Source organism: Prorops nasuta, unplaced genomic scaffold (assembly GCF_024137725.1).
Source record: "Prorops nasuta isolate Cenicafe-Biocafe unplaced genomic scaffold, Cenicafe_Pnas_1.2 PNAS00015, whole genome shotgun sequence".
NCBI lineage: Eukaryota > Metazoa > Arthropoda > Insecta > Hymenoptera > Bethylidae > Prorops > Prorops nasuta.
This window is the reverse complement of record NW_027116812.1, coordinates 4,492,819-4,517,323: the sequence shown is the minus strand read 5'-3', so window position 1 is coordinate 4,517,323 and position 24,505 is coordinate 4,492,819. Positions and strand designations below refer to the sequence as shown.

Here is a 24,505-nt window from a genome sequence, read left to right as displayed (position 1 = left end):
AGAAAGCTAGAAATATAAGAAATGGCACAGCCTGTACGTTCTTCTTATTTTCTAGATTTCACTGTTTCCATTAAAGAATGAAGTTCCTTTATTTTGTGGGATAAGTCGTCGGCCAGATTACGAATATGTTTAGACTCTAGTTCGGCTTCTTCTATCATATTCTGCAAGGAATCGATACGTTCCTGACTATTCAAGTTGAAGCTATTCATGCGCTTTGAATATTTATCCGCACTACGTCGGAAACGAGAGTTATTTGTATCTTCGCAATTTTCACAACAATCGGACCACACTTGAAGATCTAAGCTAGGTATTTGATCGCAAGAGACAAAACTGTTGTCTCCTTCTGGTAAAAGAAACACGTTTGGTTGTATACGATTAATATTATCTCCATTGTCACACAGTATCCTTGCCAGGGTGACTTGTCGTATTTGATTTAGTTGTTCCGGACGGAAAGAAGTCGAACTTTCGTACCAGAATCTATCGCCGTCTCTGGTGCGCCTGAATTGCTCGAGGAGAAGACATTTGAACAAGGGACCAACTTTTGCATCAGGTAACTGATCTTCAAGAATTCCTCCTACCCAGACATCTATATTTCCTGGATGTCCGTACAACTCGCGAAGTTTCTGTCTCACTCTGCCACTGGAAATTTCTCCTGCAAGGTCATCAAAGCTTTCCACACTGGACATATTACAAAATTTGCGCCATGCAAGATACTCAGGAATAGCATGATCTCGACCACGTTGAATATTCATAGCAGCTAAATCCAAAGCAACTGCGTGTGCAGTACGGAAAAGTTGTTCCGTCAACTCCACGTTAAGATTCTGTTCAGGTAATTTGAGCTTAGCGGCAGTTCCAAACATTCCTCTCATCAATGGATCAACGCCACCCTCGTCAACTAATCTCCATGGCGAAAAGAAGGCGTCTCTCAAGGATAACGGTCCTTGTGGAATTGATAAAAAGGACTCATTGAGACGTTCAAGACGTGGTTGAATCAGCGAATGTCCAAATCTCAAAGCAGCTGTAGCAAAAACATTAGAAATACTAGCATCGACATTAACATCGTAGCCCTGATATGCTCCCAATAGTTCATCCACGGATTTTCCCAGAACACGGGGAATCCAGTGTTGGTAAGTAATATGTTGCATTTCTGCACCAACTATACGTCTTGCCTCCTGATAAAGTTTATCCCCATTCCAGTGAGGATTCATCTCCTGCAGCTCACGAGCGATTCTATTGTGCTCCCTCAACCAAATGGTGTGCATGGCTAACAGACCCACTTGCTCATTAGCACGAATATCTCCAGCCACGAAACAGTTTATTGAGCTTTCCAAAGGATCCCTGCGGCAATCCACGAATTGTCCTGATGCATAAGGTAACAAAGGCTTCTGCCCAGGTAAAACGACTCCTTCCCGCAATAGACCATGATCAGAAGAAAAATCTCTCAGATTTTCCGCCAGCTGATCATCATATCCATATACTTGGGACGCATCCAAATAGCTGGTAAGCTGGTTTAGTTGTTCCCTGGGCATCAGTTTACCCAGCAAGAGACTGGTGGCTCCTGAACCACAAACAGCGCTCGTTCTGATGAAATCGATGCATCGTCGATTATTAATACGAGGATCGCCTGGTGGAACTTCCATGGGAAAACATGGAGCCGCATTGTCGCAGGACTTTTTACAATTTATACCATCCCAAGACTCGCTGGACACGGAAGGAAGAGAGTGGTCAAGATCGTGATCCAGAAATTGACCCCATTGCATTACCATGTGTGTGATACTGGTGTCACTGGTTATATCGTGGGTAGATATCAATGTGGTGGAAATGAGACGTGCAGCTGGTTTTGGATATCCATAATATTGACGGGTTCTATCCCAACCTACAGGCAACGAGAAACCATTCTCATAAATTGGCTTTAGAATCCTGCGAAAACCTGTGTAGGATGCCCCCCATGTTGGATTAAGGGCATTGTTGCAGCTACCATCGATGCTCCGATATTTTCTATGAAAACATAAATTCGTGCAGTTCTGGCGTCGCCTGTGACCAGTACAGTCGGATAGTCTCTCTATTTGTCTCACCTAAACAAAGATAAAAATTAGAAAATATAACTAGAGAAATTATAGTTGGCTTGAAAATTTTGAAAGAATCACTTGTTCAGGTGTGAGAATCTCTTCGTAATGGTAGTCAGAAGTGGCATTGGCAACAGCGCCAGTGTTTATCATTCGTCGGATGTGTACGAGGGTTCTTTCGAAAACTTCGGCAGGCCTAGCTGCTGCTCGGCCAATAGCATCAGGGAATCGAGCTAATCGGAAAGGATCTACTCTTTTCGGAGTACCATCCGTGCTAAAGAGACTCATCAGGGTCTGATTGATAGCTTTGTCAACGTCCGTAACAGCATTTGTAAATGCTCTAGTAATAATTGAGTCAGTTGCGCCCGATTGACGCACTGTTAACAAAGCTTGCGCAGTTGCACGTCCAAATGAATTAACTGCCGAGCATTCATATCTAAAATAATTATCAGTTGAGAAATGATAATAGATTTGTTCAAGTGCATTTTTTAGTTACCTTCCTGCATCTAGAATTGTTGTATTATACAAATAGAGACTGCCAGCTCGAGATATACGTTGCCGAGGACCTTCAAGCGCGCTGCCATCTTTTTTCCACTGAATGACAGGTTCGGGGATTCCCTCAGCTCTACAAGGCATTTCTATGATTACGCCAACCTCTACTTCCATATCTTGTGGTTTGTAAGTCAGTCTGGGTAGGCTCGCATCGTTATTGATGACTTTCAGATCAGCGCTGGTTTCCGCGTATCCATTAGAACTTCTAGCTCTACAAACGTATCTGGCAGTATCTAATTCCTTGGCAGCCACTACTTCTAGCACATTTCCTCCTTCATCCAGTAAAATTCTTCCAGACGACGTTAACAGTTGGCCATTCCTCCACCATTCGATAAATACTTCCGGTTTGCCGTACGCCCTGCAAATAAATCTTGCATTCTGGCCAGCCTGAAAGAAACCGTAAATTATGTTATCTTGTGTTTTGCTTTCTTTGCGAATGAAATATAATGTTACCTGTATCATTTGAGATTTTGGTAATTCGATAAATTTGATGGAAGGAGAGGCTGTTATAATTGCGCGGGCTTTTCTTGAGTGTATGGAACCCATATTACTGGTAGCGACACACTCGTACTCTCCTGTATCCTGTTCTCTGACGTCAGCGATTACAAGGGTGCCATCTTCGCGAACGAACATCCGATCGCCATCAATGCTAACTTCGCTCGAGTTTTTCATCCATTTGATTTCCGGAATAGGATCGCCCATAACCTTACAGGTAAAGTTGACTGTACTCCCTATTCCTACTTCAACGTCCTCTGGTTCCTCCATTATTCTCGGTATACCTATACAAAATATCTGACTAGAATTTTGCAATTTTTGAGTTGCATTTGTCTAAGAAATTAAGAATAATGCTCAACTGCAATGGAAATCCTCGGGGGACATAGAAGTCAAGGACTTGCCCTTCATGTCGGCTGGTTCCTGGCAGAAAGCGGCCATCTCGGCGGGTTTCTGCTGCAAACGTTCCAGGAGCCATACGAGATTACAATCGCATACGAGGGCGTTACTATCGAGTCGTAGTCTGGTCATGGGCCCAACATTGCGGAAGGCGTCCGCCGGTAGCCGGTGGAGTCTGTTATTGTGTAGAAAAAGTCGCTCCAGGCGTGGCAGATCGTTAAAAGTGCTCTTTTTGATTTCCTTCAAATAATTATAATGCAAATATAGCTGTTTCAGCTTTGGCAATCCTGAGAATGCACCTGGAGATATTCGTTCGATTTCATTTCTGTACAAGTAGAGTACCCTCAAGTTCGGAATGCCTGAAAATGTGTTTGGTTGCAATTGTCGGATATGATTATCGTTCAGTAGAAGCGAGTGCAGATGGCGTAGACCAGAAAAAGAGCCAGGCCTCAATTCCACGATGTTGTTAAACCTCAAGTCCCTAGAAGAATAAGATATTTCGGTTATACAAACAAACCTGCAATTTCTCAGAAGTCATCGTTTTGCTCCAACCATCTACTTCCAATAAACACACTATTAGAATCCAATTTCAGTTAAAGAAAATCATGAAATTCCTTTTACTCTTGTGAAATGAGTTTGGAATATGCGATTTGCATGTAATATGAAGCCAGTTGATGGTTCCCGCTTTATTGATGAAATAGAAGTTATGGTGTGCGCGTGAAGGAACGATTTTATCTCACAAAGGTATATCGAGTATAACAGCAAATACTATATTTATCCAAAGTAGCACGACTGAGATACTTATTGCTCCTACTACATATTCAAGTCAATATGCGTACAAAAGGGAATCGATCGATCATTTACACGGCTGCAATATGCATATAACTGCTTAAACAACGCGACGGTTCATGGAACTTAATCGTTATTATAGCATAAAACGTGACTCCTTTGCAATTCTATTTTCAATTCTTATATTCAATAGGAACATTCACTAACAATTATAACAAACATATGCTAAAAAAACATCCATAGAACATTCTAAGAATATTCGTACATTCTGTGGATGTACTTAGGAAGTCATTTGGATGTATCGTGTTATTACAGAATAGGTATGTATTTTATTGTACATATTAAGAAACACGGTAATCCCTCGATGGGAAGTTTTTTTTTAAAAAACCGAGACACTTGGTTGATCAAAATTAAAGAATATCAGCCCGATTGGCTATTTTTGAAATTATACTGCTGAGATTTTGAATAAATTTGAATACATTTATTTTAAGCTGAAAAACCGAGAGAGAAAGGGAGAAAGAGGGAATTGAGTTTTTCTTCGCTGTAACGTATAGTTGCGTGAGCTGAGAATAAATATGTACGGCGTGTAAGGGAGTAAACGTTAAAGTTGACAGATCTTTTCATTTGTAGGTTGAATATAGTTGTTGGAGAATTGGCATAAATTTCTATCAGAGTAGAAAATTGCGCAAGAAGGAAACCTCGACCCCGTTGAGCGATCCATGTATATAATAGAGGATGATTCTTTGTGTATATGAGGATCAAAGATAACGACTTTCATCGTTAAAGAATAAAGAAGACAAAGAGTATGGTGAAACAGACTAGGGTAGGTGTATCAGAAGAAGGCACCGATACAGAAATAGTAACGAGTAACATGTAAACATTATGGTCAAGCCAACCTGACCTGACCTTGCAAACAGAAAAGTTTCAAATACGCTCTTCTGTAATCTTTCTTGACCTATTTCTTCAAAAATATCCCACTTTCCAATTTTATTCTTAGTATCCTTTCGTTTTTATTTTAATTTCATCAGTTATTCCTTCAAACTTACCATCGATTATTTTGCTCAATGGACTCACCGTTTCTTGAGTTTTATTGCAGATATTTTTTACGTAATGTTAAACAAGAAAGCGAATTTATCGCAGAATTATCCGCAATTCTGTTGCAATTAACCTCTCGTATACACGTTCCTATCTTTGAGCAATAATATTTAGTCTTGGGAGTAATTCTTGCTCGTAAAGTAATGAGAAAGAAAATAGGTTCGGATGGCTAGTGAGATAAGCGTTAGTTTTAGATCCTTCCCCGAGCGATTGGTCGATTTTAGACCAGAGACAGAGGTATCAAAATTTCATTACCATCTATATTAAAATTATCGTTACTCGCACGTTCTGGCAAAACGCAAAAGGTCTTAAATTTCGATTCCGCTAAGGAAAGATCGACGAAGCTAGATTAAATTTCACTGATGAAATGCTTTGACGAATAAAAGAAAAACCATATAAAAGCTGTGTCTACAATTATACGAGAGGTTTTGTATAATTCACGGAAATATAATACAACAACAAAAAATGGAACAAAATCAAAAGTCACAAATCTCTTTCAATATGAATCACATTATGTCCTCCTTTGTCTATTATCCAGGATATTGAAGTAACCGTCGTACCATGATTGTATTTCTTTCACAAAGGCAAACTGATTTCGAGTAATTCCTAATATTGTTTATGTGCTTTCAGACTTCCCAGATTGAAAATTTTAATGTTTTGCAGTCGAGGAATATCGCTCGCAGATACATACTGTACTTTAAATGGACTGTTTAAAAAAGTTAGAGCTGCTGGTGGCGTTAGTCGAGATAAAGTTCGAGTGCAAAAGGTTAAATATGGAATACTTACAGAATGGTAGTGTTGGTGGGTACTCTTGGTACGTTATGTAGCTTCTGTAACATGCATCGCACGGTAGTCTGGAAGCACACGCACTTCGGGGGACAGCCAACCTTGATATTTTGACAAATGACCCCGGTCAACAGGCTTAACAAAAGCACCAGGGTATTAAAAAATTTCGCGCGTTTCGTTCCCATCGTCAACGCCACGTGGCTCTCATTGGATGTATATCACGGATAATTTCACCTATTCCTCGGTAGGTGCCTCCTCTGGTTCAAAAATCGCACAAAAACCAAAAACAATTCTTGCCTAATTGTCAATCGCATAGAAAATTGTCAGCACTCTTTATTGTTATATTTGGGATCGGGAGGAGGAGATTTAGGTTGCATCATTTGAATGGAAAATTATCGAGAGAAAGTTGGCCGATGTCATCCTAGGTGACTCCGGTAAATTTCAGTTACATGTGAAGGTTAGTCGAGGTTAAAAGCGGTGAATAAGGTGGCCTATTGGGAGAGCGCGACCGGCAACTGTGGTCGGTGTTCCACGACTTCCACGAAGGTCCGGCTCTGAAGCTGCCTGCTATTTACAAATCGTCGACTCTGACTGCGTTCCGTCCGTGGTGCTAGTGCCCGTTGGTGGATGAAAAAGCGCGCGCGAGGAGAAGGAGCGGTGGTGGAGGACCGAGGACTCGTCACGCTCCTATATGTATAGTAAGCTGTGAATACACTCGATACCCACAAGTAAACCAAACCGAGAGAGCCTTTTCCTTACCACCTCCACTGGCTCCACTCCGCTCGCATTCTGCTGAATTCTGCTCCCTACCACACCACCACCACTCTACTCTCTGCTCTGCGATGCACCGCTCGCGCACCGGCCGGCTCGAACTCACGACAACAAAAACAAAAGCTTTAACACTCCACTCCATCTTTATTCCTCTTCAAAATTTCGCATCAGCTCCCTAAAACAATCACGTTTCTTCTCTCGTCTCCTAATAACTTTATTCGCGCTCAGTTACCTCTTCACGCTCCTGTTTTCACACAACGAACAAATGTTACAACGTTATCATTTAATAATAGCCTGTGACATCATATCTATCATTAAAGCACGCGTGTTACAGATTTAACCCCCATAGTTTTTTTCGAATTCCAAATGCTCTACACGAGTAACAACAAAGCGATGGTAACATAATACGCCGAACGTGGAGCCACAGTTGAGGATTGTCTGAGATCTGAATCGCACACAAGATTCATGAAAACTACCATCTTCACCGTCTTCACGCTGACCAATTGATTTATGTTTTGCGTAGGAGTTGATTGTCAGTGGGCGAGAGGAAAAGTGAAAAGTTTATGTTTCGCTATAGATATTTCAAGTGGTTTCTAAGTTTGTCTAGGGTAAAACTGAACATTCCAACAATCGATCATCTCATTGTATAATAAAAGAATCTTACAAATTGTGTAATATTATCTTTCATTGTTAAAATAGTTAGTTTTTGTCTCTTTGTAGCTGTAACTTATAGTTTCCTTGATAAATCTCTCAGTTGCTGTATTATTTATGGTTGCTCGAGAGTCTAATAGTGAGAGGGATAATAAAGCTGGGGCCATTGTTCCCAGTGCACAATCAATTATCTGTACATATAGTTAAAAAGCGTTTCCCATTACTTGTCCGTCAGTGTATTTGCTGATATACTTTAAGATATTTTCACTTCCCTTGCTTTCACGACAATCTTCACATTTACAGCTCGTGTCGTTTCACACTATAACCTCACTTACCGATGTAAATGAAATAAACTTTCTTATGCAGGTGATTTCGATTACCCTTGTACTCTTAATTCGATTATAACTTTCTCCTTATTTTTGTACTCTTTGAATCCTTTTTTGCTGTACGATATCATCTTCCTCCTATCGCCTGAAAATAACGGATCATCTCGAGTATCCTGCTACTCTGCTCTATATGACATGCATAACTCGTCCAGCCTGGCCATTTTTCTCCTTTTTTATCTCTACAAACACTCAAGCTCCTCTTCGCCGATTAATAGGATTCCGTATGTCTGGACCACAGCACCGGCTATTAATATCCCTGTTTCAAGAAGCGTGACTGTATAAATCGTCGATATACTTCATGCATGCTGTAAAGTGTATAGTATAGTCTACCTTTGCTCAGTCGTTCAAACTTTCTCACGTATACTATCTAAATATCTAACTATCGTTCTTGCTTTTAGACCTTCCAAAATAATACATTCATTGCTTTGTTGATTTATTAGAAAATCTTTCTGAATATTTAAGGCTTTTTATAGGTTTCTCGAAGATTCGATTTTGGTTCGCCGAGGTCCATATGGATGTAGGGTGGCCTTCGCCAAGCGACAACCTTTTTTTTGTGTTTATGCTGCATTACCTAAAGTGGCATTTGCGTAATCCATGACTTTATGTGGGCGCCAACAAGACAAATATATAATCGACGAATTTCCTCCACACTACAGTGAAAGGACAAACGTTTACATTACTAGCTGTTAAATCTAGAATTAACTAGTTTCATGCTAAAGATGATATTAAATTTTACTACTTTCCAAAATTTTCAAGTTAAACAGCGAGAAGACCAGACAAAGATATACATCTAAATAGTGAATCTTCCTCCGACTATACTTATTATTAGCGCGGAGAGTATTCTCTGTTCGTGGCAATATAACAAAGAGTAAATTTTTAAATTGGGCTTGTTGTCATCTACATAATAGTAGTACACGTGTATTAGCATTACTTATTATTTACTTCTACTCGGTCCAGTCAGTTACAATGGATGCAAGAAATATATGCACATAAACGCACTCTCAGATGGGCAAATATAAACGTATATAGAAGCAAGCGGATTGGTTCTGCCTAAATGCCTGCAGGTTATTCAGTGACCATCGATGGGCCTGATGCTTCGTCACGTGACGTTATCTCACAAATGCGTTTCGGATATGTGCTAAATTTAAATTTCCGGCTCGGTGCAGAGCTGAGTCAATCGAACACAATGTCCAATCAAACAAGGTTAAAGTACTTTTCCTACAGCGTGAAAACAAATCCTCCGGCTGCTGCCATTAAATACGTGCCGATGATTGGTCGTCGAGCACGCGGCATGTATTTCTTAATAAAGAAATAACCAATAAACCGTCCCTGTGTTTTGATTGAAAACCTATAGTCAATTAAAGAAACTGACACTGGCTACGAAGATCTTGGAGGCTTAGAAAATATAACTGATATTAATAGAGATAAATGTGACAGAGGAAGAAGCATAAATTTTGCAGCAATGAGAACCTGCAGCGTTGACCTTTGGAAGCTCTGGAATTAACGGAACAAAGACTTCTTTCTTTAGTTTAGGGGTATTCGAGTCCGTGTTAACGCATGTGTGTATTTACCTAGGTATTCTCACGTGTCTACCTCGGAATCGACAAACGATATGACAGGGTGATTCCTTATCTTCTTTTATTACATACTTGAAAGCTTATCTCCTCGCATTTATGTTGGATTATGCTTTCCTAACCTCTAATTCCTTAACTATCCGATTATTATGCCTGCATATAGCACAGATTACGCCTGTTAGCTCGTACCCATCAGCAGTTATTACCTTACCAGTGTGCAGTAGTGTATAGTGGTGTGTAGTAAGTATTTATATACCTGACTCTGTATATAATACATGACTTTTAAGCTCCATGCACATAATCCACATCCACTACTGAAGAGGAGTGTTTCTTATCGAATCGCTGACTTATCTCATAATCTTTTTGCATCAACTACAGGCTATGGTATCAATCCTTGGACGCGGGCATACAGAAATAGCTCGTGACTCAATATTTGGGCAGCAGTGATTTGCCACGGCATATTTACAATGACCAGCCTTGTGGAATGGAGCTGACTGAGAAAAAAATCACAACGAAAGTCAACTGATATCGACTCCAACTGCTTTGGACCTTTTATTTCGTTTATTACTGTCAAAAGTAATCATTTGATAAGTGATCTCATTCAAAGTTACATGTTTAATTCTTAATCTGGTAACTTTGTCCTTTTTGCTCTCTTCTATTAACAAGATGCCTTATATCGTATTACTGAGCAAAATCTCTTATTAGAGTATGACATTATTTGACGATTGATTTCAAGCTTATTGTAGTATTTCCGTGACATATCGAGCTACTGTTTGAAGTAAACTAATCTGATTTAAGAAAAGAATAGAAAAATATATTTTTGTAAATAAGTGTTTTTATAATATAACCACTTTCAAACATTTAAATATTTTACAAGAAAGAGCAGTTTGCGACGTCATTAAAATGTTATACGTTTGAACAGATCTTCAGAAAAACGCCTTATCGTAAATACGCAGTTTGCTCTGTAAGTCGATATAAGGGATCCCGTTAACGTTATATTTCATACCAGCATTTCGGAGGGAAAGGATGAAAGACGTGTCCAGTGTATCGCGTTTTTTGACAATCAATTTCGTACTTGTTCTACCATGTCAGTGACGTCAGGAACTTTTTTTTAAATAAAAAGGCATGTTTTTGCAAACAAAATTTTTTTTCGTATTTGTTCTTATAATACAGTTTTTTCCGTTTTTTGAAAATTCATTATTCTATTGGAAAGAGTAGGCCGCGATGTCACTGAAATGATACAAAAGGCTAAAATCGGCCGTGAAATAACATAATAATGTTTTATAGCTATCGCGTATTTTCGGTTTTCACTTTGTAATATCGGTGAAAAGATCCCATTAATTTCTCATGAAAAGTGGGCACAGTGCTTTTAAGGATTATATGAATTTTTAGAAAAAAAGAAGTTTTTCTTTTTTATATAAATTTATTGAAGTCTTTAAGTGCTTATGCTAAACATATAAGTTTAATGGCAAAAATAACAATTACGCGTGTCTAGACTAAATAATCGCAGTTTTTTTTTATTTTAAATAAGGTTTTAATTGTTTATATATATATATATATATATATATATATATATATAGAGAGAGAGAGAGAGAGAGAGAGAGAAAGAAATTTATTTATTTATATAAAGAATATCTTCATATATAATACACGGTCTCGGAGAACTTATATATACGTGATTTATATACATCAATGAATAGAAAATGTAATTAATGCAAGTTGCTCCCAACTTAGCCTGATCCGGCTATTTTTCAAGCTTCCTTGAGAGTTTATTGCCAATTAGTCGAACTCAATTCAAGTCAATGTTCGAATTTTGTACTTCACTTTCATGTGCTCCTCATTGTTACCTTTGCATTCTAAAGTCCCTAATTTCCAAAAGTTCGGGTTTAAAATGCAAATGCTTTGGAACACGAAGCTTTGGTTATCATATTGAAATAACAGTCATACACTTAACCGAGTGAAGAGAAGATAGATTTCTATAATCCGTGCAAAAATCCCTATAGGAACAGAACTAACCAAAATTTGTTTACTTATGTAGTTTATACAAAAATAAAATTTAATGGCAGATTCACGAGTTTTCTTTATATCTATTATAAAGGATTATTAATTATTCACCAATAGAAAATTAGTTTAAATTTATGAAATAAGCTTCCAAATGTGGTCTGTAATACTTGAACTAAACCTATCTCAGGGCAAACGAAAGCTATGAAATTATTTCGTTATCATTTTATGTTGAAAATAGTAAAATATTTTAAGCGTAAGTAACTTTGGTCAATTTAAATCGTTTATTTACGTCATTGACTAAATGTTCAATTTGTTAAATTTCTCTTTAACCTTTATGCTCAAAACAATGATATTTCCCCAAAGGGAATAATGTAGCCGAAGAAATTGCTTTTCTCATAAGATAATCATTACATCTACTGCTAAGATCAAACAAGTAGAAACGTTTCATTAAGAATTAAGTGATTTTCACTTGTCTATTATCGTAATATAATTAATATCTGTCATGCAATGACTGATCATCAATACTGTCCTGCAATCGGTAATTACTACTCGATGAGAGTCGCCAGTTCTTCCTGTTTAATGACGAAATGAAAATCAGCTTCGCATTTATAAGGAGACAATTACTTGTGATCAATAAACATATTCAATCTCGTAGTGCAAACAATGGGTATTTGCAAAAGCTAGATCCTCTACAAAAGAGCGAGGGGAGCCTAACGATTATAATTAATGTTGCATAACATGGTGTAATCGCTCTATCAAATTTTCGTGGTTATATCTCTCTTTTGTAAAAAATATGTTTCACTATGCTTTAAGAAAACTAAAAAGAAATGATAGATAAAATTATTTACACCACACATGGAACGTGTTCGGAAAAAATTCCAGTGGGATTCTTAATAGAAAAAAAATGTACAACAGATGGTAGTACAAAGGTCATTGTATAAACGTAACGTGTCGTCATTAGAAATTCTTGTCTCTCTTCTTTGGACAGAAATGTGGAAGCTTTCTTATACAATAGTCGATGATCTCTTCACGCCAGCTTCATGTATATGGTACGTTCCCTCATTTTGAAATGTTTGAGCTCCCGAAGAGCCCTTTGAGCCTCGCCGGGAGATGCAAAAGCTACCCTGGCATCTCCAGTAGGCATTCCTCTGTCGTTATATCTGCGAATGACGTTCTCTCGTTTTACGTCGAAATCACCAAAGAACTCAATGATCTCATTGATATCAGCCTTAAACGGTACGTTTTCCAATGATAACACGCAACCAGGCTTGCCAAAACCTTCCACGTAATCCATTCCACCACTAGCAGGATGATTACCACCACGACCACCCATCATGTGCCTAGGTAAATTCATCAATCCTGGTGGACACCTAGGACCAAAATTGGTATTGCCAAATCTTGGCATGTGATTCTGCATAGGACCACCGAAACGAGGCCTCTGATCCTGAAGAAGAGAAAAGTGTTGCTGTTGGTCCATATTTTGAGCATCAACCAAGCCCAAAGTATCCATCATTTTAGCCCTGGAAACTAACTCTATCGTAGGTACATTTTTACCAAATGGCAGACCATTCTTCGCAGTGGCCCTGAGAGCTTCCTCGAGAGAATCGAACTCGCAGAAGCACTCGCCAGCAGGCTTGCCACTGTGATTAAGCAGCATGTGTATCTTGTGAGGAACAATACCAATGTCTGAAAAGAAGTCGAGGATGTCACGGTCGACCGTGTGGAAGGGAAGGCCACGCATGATTATGCAATCAGAGTTACTCAGGCCGGACTTGCTCTGCTCGTGATCACGTTTTGCATGAGCGAATTTATCCTCCGTGATGGCAGTGGCCGTAACCTGTTTAGAGCCAATTTTTAAAGGAATTTTTAAGGAAGACTTGGCATCCTCCAACCTGGCAAATTGCACGTAAGCCATGCACTGAGTTCCACTAGAGTCCTTTTTGCTAGTGATAAAGAGGTCGTTAATTTTCCATTCGTGGAAGAGCTTAGCAATGTCCATTTCTTTGGTGAACGATGGCAGATCTGTTAGAAGGATACACGTGGATAACCTAATGTCGTTATCATTGTCTTTAAGCTTGCCATCTTTATCAGGGACATAGGAATCTATCGCTTTGTCGAAAAGACTCTCGTCCAGGTGCAGAACCTCCACTTCTGAACCACGAACGTACCTGGGTGTACTTAGTGCCAGTTCTTTACCCTCGGACTTGCTGAACTTGATATAAGCAATACCCACTCGATTACCATGATTATCGTTAATCAATTTCATACCATCTTTTCTTATATAAATCCCAGTAAATGCATGACGCAGATCCGTATAAGTGGTGCTGAGTGGCATGTTTCGCACCTCCACGCAGTGTCCACCTCCATTCTTACTCTCTTTGGAGAACCTCGAAGAATTGCTAGCTGAATTTCTACTGTTACGATCCGGACCATTATTGTACTGTTGAGGCCCCGACTGAAAAGCATGAGGATTGCGTCGACTGTCCAGCTCCTGAACTTTGTTAAGAAATGGATTGTTGGGCCTGATCCCAGGTCTGTAATTCATACCCCCTCCACCGTTACCACCGTTACCACCTCCAGGAGAACCAGAAGAACCATACATTCCTGAATCCTGAGCATTGAACAAATTTCCTCTATTCGGAAATCGAACCTGATCTCTGGACTGATCGTTCTGATTCCAAGCTTCCTTCGAACGACTCATGTTGCCAGCAATACCAGGGTTGATATTTGCACCAAGATTACCCTGTAAAGTCGTCAATCCTACGTGGCCAAGACCTTGAACATGAGATTGCATAAGACTACTAACACCATTCAGGCCATTCAAGGCAAACTGACTGTTCGGTAACATAGACTGCTGTCCCAAAACAGGATTAGCAAAATGTCCCATGGATCTACTCTCTCCATCCTGAGTTAGAGCAGCCACACTAGCTCCCAGCAAATTAGGAGCAATCAAACTAGCTGCAGTGGGCAGCTGGCCCTGCGGTGGAACTTCCCATATACCATTCTCCAGTGAGCTTTTAGCTGCTGCAGCGTTCTGTGCAAGTTTGTCTTTCTGAAACTGGCCAACGCAAACAACGTCGTTGTTGTCATCGTCATTGGAGTCTTTTCGCCTGTCGCCAGCAGCGCCTCTTTTCAAGTCCCTGTCCCTCGAACGAGTTCTGTCTCGACTTCTGGATCGGTCTCGCCTGCGTCTCCTGTCTCTCCTGTCCCTGTCACGGTCACGTGACCTTGATCTATCTCGTCTCCTACGGTCTCTGCCACGGTCCCTGTCTCTTTCTCGCCTGTCCCTGTCTCTATCGCGGTCTCTGTCGCGAGACCTTGATCTGTCGCGCGATCTAGACCTATCCCTGCGGTCCTTGCGGTCCTTGCTGGACTCGCTGTCGTTGTCCTTATCCTTGTCCCTCCTCTCACCTGGTGAACCAGGCTTCGCTGGTACCACCGTCGCTGGAACTGTCACTGGTGCGGTTTGCATGAAAGACTGCAAACTCAACGTCTGTTGTCTCGCTGCCTCTATCACTTTCTGCATTTCCGTTCGTGAGCTCAGCAGCAATTTTATCTTCATCTCCTTGATCTTGCCGCCATCATACATCATCGCCTGGCGTGCATCCTCGTCCGTGCTAAAATTTCACACCAATTCAGTACATGATCTGAACACGATTCATTGCAGAGAAACCTCTATGACTTTCGGACGAAGGGAAGTGGTAAAAACGACTATTGATTTTGCAACAAATTTGTACTAGATTTTATATACAGGCTGTTTAAAAAGTACCGATGAAGACGTTTTAGAAAAACAATGTTTCGGACCAAAGTTATAGGGCTCGAATTAACTTATCTCTACCAATATCATCAATTTGACCTTGAATGCTCTTATGAAGAGTATGCGAAAGTCGTCTTGAGTTTTCGAAATGAAACACCCTGTATATTTTTATGTATTCTTATAGATATTCTCAAGAGCTTTACAAAATACTATGTTGACTTATCTTTCACCTATTCGTTAACAAGATATTTCGTTTCGAACTTGCATATAGGTGTTGTTTGACTGAAGTAGTGTGCGTGACCGCTACGCATACATGCGTATGGGGTCACTCACACTTGTAATTTTAAATTGAAATATTTCAGGATCAACTGATTGAAAAGATAAATCAATATAATGCTTTTGAAAGCTTTTGAGATCAGCTATAAAAATATATGGTGTTCAATTTAAAAAAACTGAAAATGTGTGACCTTTGCATATCCTACATGAAGAGTTTCAAGGTCAAATTTAAGATGAGGTAGATAGATTATTTCAAATATCAAAAACGTTTGATTCTTCAGTTATTCAGGTTGGCCCTGGACTTTCTGAGTACCTTGTATATATAGGGCCCACCATTTAAAATACCAAAGAAATAGATACAAAAAGAGGTGTATCTCCATAACTAACAAAAATATTAAAGTTTTATATAAGACCTTTTCAATACGTATTACTATTTGCATTCAGAAATCTCTTGTCGACAATTTTAATAATTCTAATAGTTGTAGAGACATATTTCTTGTTGCATCTTTACCCCGAAGCATTTTAACTGGCGGACACTGTATATATATATATATATATATATATATATATATATATATTAATAAATATCTATAAGAGTAATTGAAGAGAAACGTCCTTTTGGGGATTGAGGTTTCTGTGGGAACGTGCAAAGTGGTTCTTTCTTGATTGTTGTTTGCTGTTCTTACCTGAACGCGATGAACGCGTCTCCTAGTTCACCGCCGACAATGTGGACTCCTCCTTCTGGTATACTCAAGCCTCGGAAAAATTGGCGTATGTCCAGTGCGTTGGCGGACCACGCCAGGTTTTGCAGCCTGATTATCACGCTCATTTTTAAGCGGCTTACGGCAAATCTGCAACCCAGCGGAGCGAAGAAAATTAAACGAAGACAACCAAAATGCAGCGATCAAAGTTTCCCAGTGAATTTTTCTTATTTTCACGGGGACCTTGCAAAATTATGCTAACGAACAATTCAAGCAACACGGATTAGACGGGATTTTCCATTGAAAATAACAAATCAACAGATATGAATAGTCAGTGTTTATTCATCGCTACGGTGTTTGTTACAGTACTCTATAGTTAATATAATTAGATAAGTATAGTTGATGCGAATTGAATTGTGCAACAAAGCTTGAAGGTCAGATACGTAGTAATTTTCTACCAGTGTAAGTTTATCGGCCTCTAAAATCTTTAACAGCTTCCTGCAGCTATATAAAGTTGCACGGTTTAATAGATACTTGACGAAAGAACCTATTAATTAAAATTAAACAGATGCTCTTTTTCACAATACTTTACATTATCTCGTGTAAAATAAAAACTAGTGTTGGTTCTGGAAAAAATTTGGATTTGTGCATCTCTTTTCTATTCATAAAGTAGCTACTTGCAATGTATAAAATAATTGTTTAATTAGCGTAAAGAAATAAGCAGTAGTAATTAATAATTGTATTCTTTGCCCACAAATAAATATGAATAAAAGCTTCTTTGTTTCATTTGTACCAACAATCAATCCTAAATGTTTAAATTCTTTTGCTATGATTTTGAAACATTTCCAAAAATCATGTAGCCTTACTGCAACAGTTGTTATTCAGGAATTAAAGGTATCTTTTTCTTATTGACAGAAATATTTAAGTACCATTAAATGGTCTCTTGGTGATATTTCAGAGATCTTGTGAGAAATTGTTTAGTTAAGGAGGTGATTATTAAAAATTAGGGGGAATTCATTAAATAAATTATTACATTCCAAGCTTAAACATTATTTTGCATAATATTTGTAGAAGAACCCAAAGCGACCATGACCTAAGAAGAATACTAATATTACAATGAAATCCAGCATTACGTAGAATAAGTATTCGCTGCTATTTTGTTTAATGGGGTAATTGTTAAAAATAAGGGATAGCTTGTACGACAAATGATTGGATTCCAAATTTGAATATTATTTTGCATAGTATATTTGTTAAATAATCCAAAAGCGGCCTTGGCTGAAGAATTTAAATATTGCAATGAATTGCAACTTTAGGTGGAAAAAGAGTCCGCTGCTCCATTACGGTTCCGCCTACAACTTGCTGTACAGCTTTACACCCACGAGTTCTAACACGCGCGTCTGTGTAGATAAATCGATTCACAGATATGTCTAGCTATAGGTTAATGGGCATTTTATAGCAGGAACAGCACAGCAGCACCAGCAACGCCAGCAGCAATCTTCGTTAAAGTCGATGAACGTGTTTAATTTATGATATTTGTATATTTATCGATTAACTTTCTTTTTCTCTCCCTCTCAATCTCTCTGACTCGAGCACCGTACTTTATTAAATTCTTCGCTTCCACGACTCTTAATTATTATTTTCACCAATACTCCACCACTCTCCTCAATAATTTGATTTCTTAAACTAATATCCTCCCTCTTCTATCTAATTAATCGTTTAGCATATCTCTTTAATAATCGAAACGATAAATTTGTAGTTTTATATACAAATCCGTGTAACACAAAAACACTCGTTCATCCACGCGTTCTTTTTATCGTTAGAGATAAACAGGAAACGATTAATTCAGGGTGGGTCCCAAACAGTTTAAATTCCAGAATTTGTGATCGTGCATTCGAAGGTTTCTAATTAGGAAAGACCACGAAGTAACAGTTTTTATGGGGTAAGAACACAAAAAGAAAATAAGCAGATGATTTAATAAATATTCGATAATTATAGTACGTTGTAATTATTATTTATTGATGAGGTGTAGTTAAAGAGACCACTGTACACAAGTATGCTTGTTTTTTTTTTCATGAATAAAAAGTATTATCTATTTTACAGATTACCTGAAACACACAGTCGTTCCCTTAATTCTTCTAGAACTAAATCAGGAAGGACCACGATTTTTATTTTTCACGAGGTAAGAATATAATAAAAGAACAAACAGATGATTCATCGTATGTTCAATAATTATGCTGTTTTAATTTCTAATTGTTGAAGATCTGCAGTGGAAGTACCTCAACTTGCATCGATTCTGCTCCAGAAAGATTTACGATCGAGATGTTTTAACCAATAGTCTCTATATAGAGCAAAATTGATCAAAGTCAAGGTCAGTGATGGCAGAATAGAGCACTTTACAGTAAAAAGACGAGTGGAGGGGGATGTACAAATGCATATACATATAAGAACGCGATTGTATTTTTAATGTAAAAGCTCAATTCTGGTATCACTGATAAAAGAGCACGAGACCATTTCATAATAAAAAGCATTTAACTATTATACAAGTTCCATAGGGCATAGCGTTCTTTCTATAAATTTCTAGGTTTAAATCAGGAGAAACCACGGATTTTAGTTTCTGCGAGGTAAGAACGTAAATAGAGAACAAATGTATGACCTAATGTATATTTCATGATTATTTGTACGTGTTAATTTCTAATCGTTGATGAGCTGCAGCTGGAGCACGAGTATGCTTATTTGTTCACGAAGAAAGAATATCATCTACTATATAGTCTTCAGATGACATGATCTTTTCCTTTGATCTTCATAAGTTTAAATTAGGAGAGTCACGAAGCAAGATTTTACCGAGGGGAGAGGGGAGGGGAGTGGGGATAAAACAAGAACAAACAGATTATTCATAGTGTATTCGATAATTATGTTACGTCAACTTCTAACCGTTGATGAGCTGCAGCCGAAGCACGACAGCACTGCAAGAGTATGCTTGTTTTTTCATGAATAAAAAGCATCACCTACTATATAGTAGTAAGAAAAAACACAGCGCCCTTCCTCCAATCTTTCTAGGCTCAAGAATGGAAAGAGGAATTTGGGCCACGTGCCAGGAATGCTAAAGATGTAGCAAAAACGATTCATCGTAGATCCACCAGATATAAATAGTTTCACGATTAACTGGAGATTTACTCAGCTGGGTACTCTCGAAAGGGATATTTACAAATCTATGATAGACATGGATTTATCGCAGGCAATTATCGAGTTTTACAAATATTATTAAGCGACTAATACCGAAAATACTTAAACATACGTAATATTTGTGAAACTCGAATGCCCGGTAGGAAGAGAGATTTTTATCTGGTTTGATCGATGAAGCGTGATTAATTCTCTGTTTAGATTTCCGAGAGGGAGTGCCAGTTTTATTCGGATTGAAAGCACCTATGACGATGCCATATCCTTCGGTTTACCTTCAACCAGACCGTAATTGCTGCGAAACCCTCGACGAGCTGATCACGATATCAACGGGACCTCCTCGATTTCCCAAACAAAACTTAGGCTTTTGTTAATGTTTTTACAACCTACGACTAGCAGCGTGCAACTTTCTAACGATGCATAACAACGTATACTTTAAATACATTTTTAATACGTAGCCTTATCTGATAATACATTTTTCATTTGATCTACGTTTGTACTTTACTTTGTATAAAGAAAACAAAATAAAACACTTTTTATTGTACTACACAATTGCTGGATCCAATTAATAAAAATTGATTAGCAATTATTCATTGATAATAACTTAAGAGCAAATTTAGATGTCTCTTAGAGTCTTTGCAGACTGATTTTAGTGGGTTCCTATTAATCGTTGTATATAATTGGTATACGAGTTGGAATAAAATATATAAAATCAACAATATTCTTAGAAGGCTACAGCGGTTGAAAAAAGCCTTCAAAATTTGGTAGAATAACAAAATTATAGGATAAATTGGTTTAGATAGCTTGAATCTTAGAATTCTAGTAAAAGGACATGCGAGAAGAGAACGGTTTGCTTAAAATATTATCCTGAAAGGGATATGGGGAATTGGAAGAAGACAGCAGATAGGTTTTGTAAAATCTTGGCATGGTCTTTCCTGTAAAGCGAGCGACTCGCTTTAAATTCGAGAAAGAAATGGACGTTGATAGATATTTTAGCAACAGGTGCGTAATTTTGTTCAACGTGAAGAGAAGGAAAGGCGCAAAGAGATCCATTAAACGAATCGATGATCATGCGACTGCCTCCGTCCGGGCTAACAGACAGGATTAAACTCGTGCAACATGCTGATGACTCCTAGCTTGGAAGAGTACTCTGTGCGGAGAGACAATTTCGCTGAGAAAAGTACAGACGTCCTTTTTGTTACGCCAACTGGACGCTTTCCACTCGAAACAAGAGAAACTCTCATTATTTCAATCATTTTGCTTGAATCGAAGTGTAGTCCGACACTATCTCACCACTTCGAGACTCCTAAAAGCTTTCGTTTGAACATCTTCAGCCTGCAATCGAAACTCGAGCGTTGGTGTAAGCGTGTCACAATCCATACAAGTATTATTCTCCTCCTTATTTTCCATTCGAGCGTAGTCAGAGGATAGTTCAGTTCCTCACACTGAACCTAGTTCTATACTGGACCTAGTTCGATTATACCCTACAGACACAAGCTTCCCTCAACTCTTCCTTCGAGTATCTTCAGCCTGGAATGATGCGATTAGTTAAAAAAAAATTATTTTCACTATTATTTTTAAAATTCTTAAAAACATTATTCTTGCCCTTAGTTTACGTTGGGGAGTAGTCTTGAAGGATTGTTCAGCCTTGATCTTTCGTCCAGGTTTTTATTACCCTATCAACACATTCTTATCAGCGAAAAATTTCATTTTCAAATCACACACACACACACATTTCCCCCTATTTTCTTTTTATTCTGCCAATAACCTTGGTCTCGGAATTATATGAAGTTATGTAAACTACTTCATGGGAGAATCAATAGGGGGTAGTGTAATATTGCTGGACATCAATGAGCACCAAAATGTCCCTGGATAAACTCAGTTGGTGGTGGATGTGTGGAGAGTGGGGGAAAGGTGACAGAGGCAATAACTAATAAATAAGCTGTAATTAAATCACAGCCTCGTAATTGATCTCTTTTCACGTTCATTCCTTGTCATTCGAGCAGCAACAACGTTTCCAGTTTAACCAAATCATACAGATAAAATATCATGAAATTTTTGCAGAACTAATCTTTGGTGACAAAAATTGATGACTGTTGTCAGTTTTGAATAACGGACAGCTTGACCGTGAGATTTTTACTTATGTAGTATTATCATTGGAACAAGACTGACATTTATATAATCCTGCATATGTAATATAAGTGTATAAATTCAATGTTTGGTTTGGATATACGATAATAGCAGCAGTCGTTGATGAGATCAGCAGCAGAGAGATTCTGTAAATTCAATCTACGAGACTCGTAGGGAAATTACAGATAAAGCTTATGAATGTCTGCAGGTTGACGTAGACTTGTGTCAGCTCGACAAGTAGCAAATGTTGCATCATAACTTTTCATTATTCAATTGCAATCATGGCTTCACGGTGATTGTAACTATTAATGATAATTCTTATTATTATTAATTGAATTTGCCTACATTAATACTCAATTCTTGCTGTTAAAATTAATAGAGATGTGAATGCATCAGTAAATTGGAATCAGAAGATATAAAGCATTAAATGCTTTCCCAAGCAAGCTCTTTCCTAATCAGGGTCTTTTTCATTCACTTTCATCAACTTACCTTCTTACATATTTTACATAAGAGTGAAAAAATGATAAAAAATGGATTCTGATGTTGGTAGAAACAAATGTTTCCTTTAATAACTTAATAGTACATATTTTGCATTTATTTGCTTTTCCACATTATCTGTGAGCAGTAATGTAATTAAATTTTTATTAACCGTATTTTACTGTTGTATGTTTTATGCATAACTATAGGTATTTTTAAGCAATAATAGGAATAGAGTTCTAATTTTGATAAAGACAGAACTCTGATAGGTTTAGGGAATTTATAGGGTATAACTGATATTGTTGACTTATCAGGTAGTATATTTATCACGGTACAAGGAGTAATTGTTGGTAGATTCTCATGGAGTTGCTAGTATCTTTCTTATTATGATTAAACTCGGTTGTATGAAATATCTGATGTTGAAATTATTAAAATGTAGAATAAAAATAAAGAAACCAAAGAATATATGTATTCCCTAAAATTTGTGCGATTTGCTAAATGACGATTTTCTGAAGAAGGGCATACGAAATATATTACAAGTATAGCACGTACTGCTTTTATTTTCATATTATATTTATTTTCTTTAGTATCTTATTACTGCAAGCCCATAACTACTTACCGTAATCTGTACTTGTAAAAGAAATATCAATATAGAATACTAATGAAACAACAGTTCGTAAGTAAAACTGTTGTCCGATGAATAGAAAGAAAAGAAAAACAAATCCTGATCCTGTTATGATCACAACTTCCAACCAGGATTACGGACTAATTTTATTACATTACTAATGAGGTATTACCTTCGACTCTAGAAACTTCAGAAAATTCTTCTTTCTTCAGATACTGCTAAAATGTACGATGAAAGATAAGAAGTTGATGAGAGCTAAGGCGACCATGCAGCAAATAGCCCATCAGCGAAGGACAATGAAATGCAGAAGCAGAAAAGGAGCAGTCAACTGCCCCATATCATTGTTAAAAAGCCACTGATAATGTTGATATTGTACCAGGCACCTAACACACACTGAGATCCCTAAGAACCTGCAACACACCATTTTTTCCATATTGTACCTAAACCTCTAACAGCGATCAAAAAATCATTTTAATACTGCAGTTTACCACGTTTTACTAACTCGGCCCACCATTTAAAGATCAAGTATTTATTAACGCTAATGCTAACAATATTATTCCTTCAGGCTCATTTTTTTCAAGCTAATACATTCTAAGGAAATTACGAGCTAAATAACAAATATGTTTATTTTTTAACATTAACAATTTGAATCTAAATCTGTATACAAGGTGGTTACTATCTTGAACCGTCTAACTGAAGCAATAACTCGATCAACAATCACCAATAACTTTATGAAGTGAATAATAGATGATATAACGAAAGTAGAATTTTTTTTTCAGGTTGATTTTGTATATTTAACAAACTGTTGAAATCAAATATCACACGTTAAACGAGAACCTGTTTTGTTTTGTTACCTAACACGCCATCGTTGAGGCACAAAGGGTAATCGGATAACTTATGGTAAGAGTTTGAAAAACTGAAACTTACCGAACTTAATATGCGAAAGGGAAAAGCTTCATTAAGGGAACGATGAATTCTGTATACGTCGAGAACAAACAACTGGATTGATATAGGAATTTCTTCCGCAAAGAAGAAAAATCGCCTAATGTAGCTAACGCTTCCTTCCTTCCCCTTTAGCGTATCGTATAATGGCTGCCAAAATGCAGAAATCCCTGTGCTTACCAAAGAAAACCCCGTAGACGCTCAATAACGCGCATGCGCGCAACGGAATTACCGGAAATTGGAAACTATGATTTGGCGGGCTTATTTAACAAAGACGAAGTTTAAAGATAAATTATATCCAATAATTTATTAATACCTCTCATAATTAACATTTGTTGAAACCTATCGCTCCACTAATCATTATTTATCCAAATACGCAGCTAGCGTGTTTAATTATATTGAAAAAAAGAGGTAATTTTAAGCAAATCAAAAATAATAATATTCTATAGGTCAAAAAGTAATTCATTAATATAAAATTGCCAAAGAGTGACTTATAATTACAGTGGCATTTTTTATTTTATTAGTAAGTATTATTAAACTCTTTACATACTTTTTTATCATTTTAATGAATAACTGATAGAACTCTTATAAGTTACACATCCACTGACTCAACATACACAATGTACCATTTCCGTAGCTATGTATGTATGCTCTATCACTTGACCCTTGACAACATATTAGTCTAATACCAGACTATGTGAATCATAAAACAAAACTCTATATTGATTTGTCTCCAAGTTGTAAAGTCGAGCACAAAAGGTACAGCCTGTTCAAAACTCCCTTCGTTGATTTCTGAAAATCAAGCGTACAACATTTTGCATTTAAAACTGTAATACAATATTATATCGAACGCCT

General features: G+C 37.6%; 1 protein-coding gene across 4 annotated transcripts; it reads right to left on the bottom strand.

Moving 5' to 3' along the window:
* Positions 1 to 35: 35 nt before the first annotated feature.
* Positions 36 to 23,796, bottom strand: Pxn (Peroxidasin). Of its 4 annotated transcripts, XM_066736607.1 has the most exons (8): positions 23,636 to 23,796; positions 22,881 to 23,118; positions 16,285 to 16,449; positions 3,473 to 3,990; positions 3,072 to 3,397; positions 2,563 to 3,005; positions 2,148 to 2,502; positions 36 to 2,075 (listed from the first exon to the last, which is right to left on the bottom strand). In XM_066736607.1, the coding sequence occupies exons 3-8, from the start codon at positions 16,425 to 16,427 to the stop codon at positions 45 to 47; spliced, it is 3,816 nt and encodes a 1,271-aa protein (XP_066592704.1). In that variant the 5' UTR covers positions 16,428 to 16,449; positions 22,881 to 23,118; positions 23,636 to 23,796; the 3' UTR covers positions 36 to 44. The 4 variants fall into 4 exon arrangements, with proteins under 4 accessions (XP_066592704.1, XP_066592703.1, XP_066592702.1 ...); XM_066736606.1 differs by lacking the exons at positions 16,285 to 16,449; positions 22,881 to 23,118; positions 23,636 to 23,796 and adding exons at positions 6,180 to 6,866; positions 6,939 to 7,367; XM_066736605.1 differs by lacking the exons at positions 16,285 to 16,449; positions 22,881 to 23,118; positions 23,636 to 23,796 and adding an exon at positions 6,180 to 7,367.
* Between the last annotated feature and the right edge of the window lie 709 nt (positions 23,797 to 24,505).

What these genes read in the sequence shown, in the direction of transcription:
- Pxn (XM_066736605.1), bottom strand. Translation starts at nt 6,364, where the DNA reads ATGGGAACGAAACGCGCGAAATTTTTTAATACCCTGGTGCTTTTGTTA. An exon ending in CCCACCAACACTACCATTCT is followed by an intron (nt 3,991 to 6,179) that starts GTAAGTATTCCA and finishes TTATTCTTCTAG; the next exon opens with GGACTTGAGGTTTAACAACA. An exon ending in ACAATTCTAGATGCAGGAAG is followed by an intron (nt 2,503 to 2,562) that starts GTAACTAAAAAA and finishes TAATTATTTTAG; the next exon opens with ATATGAATGCTCGGCAGTTA.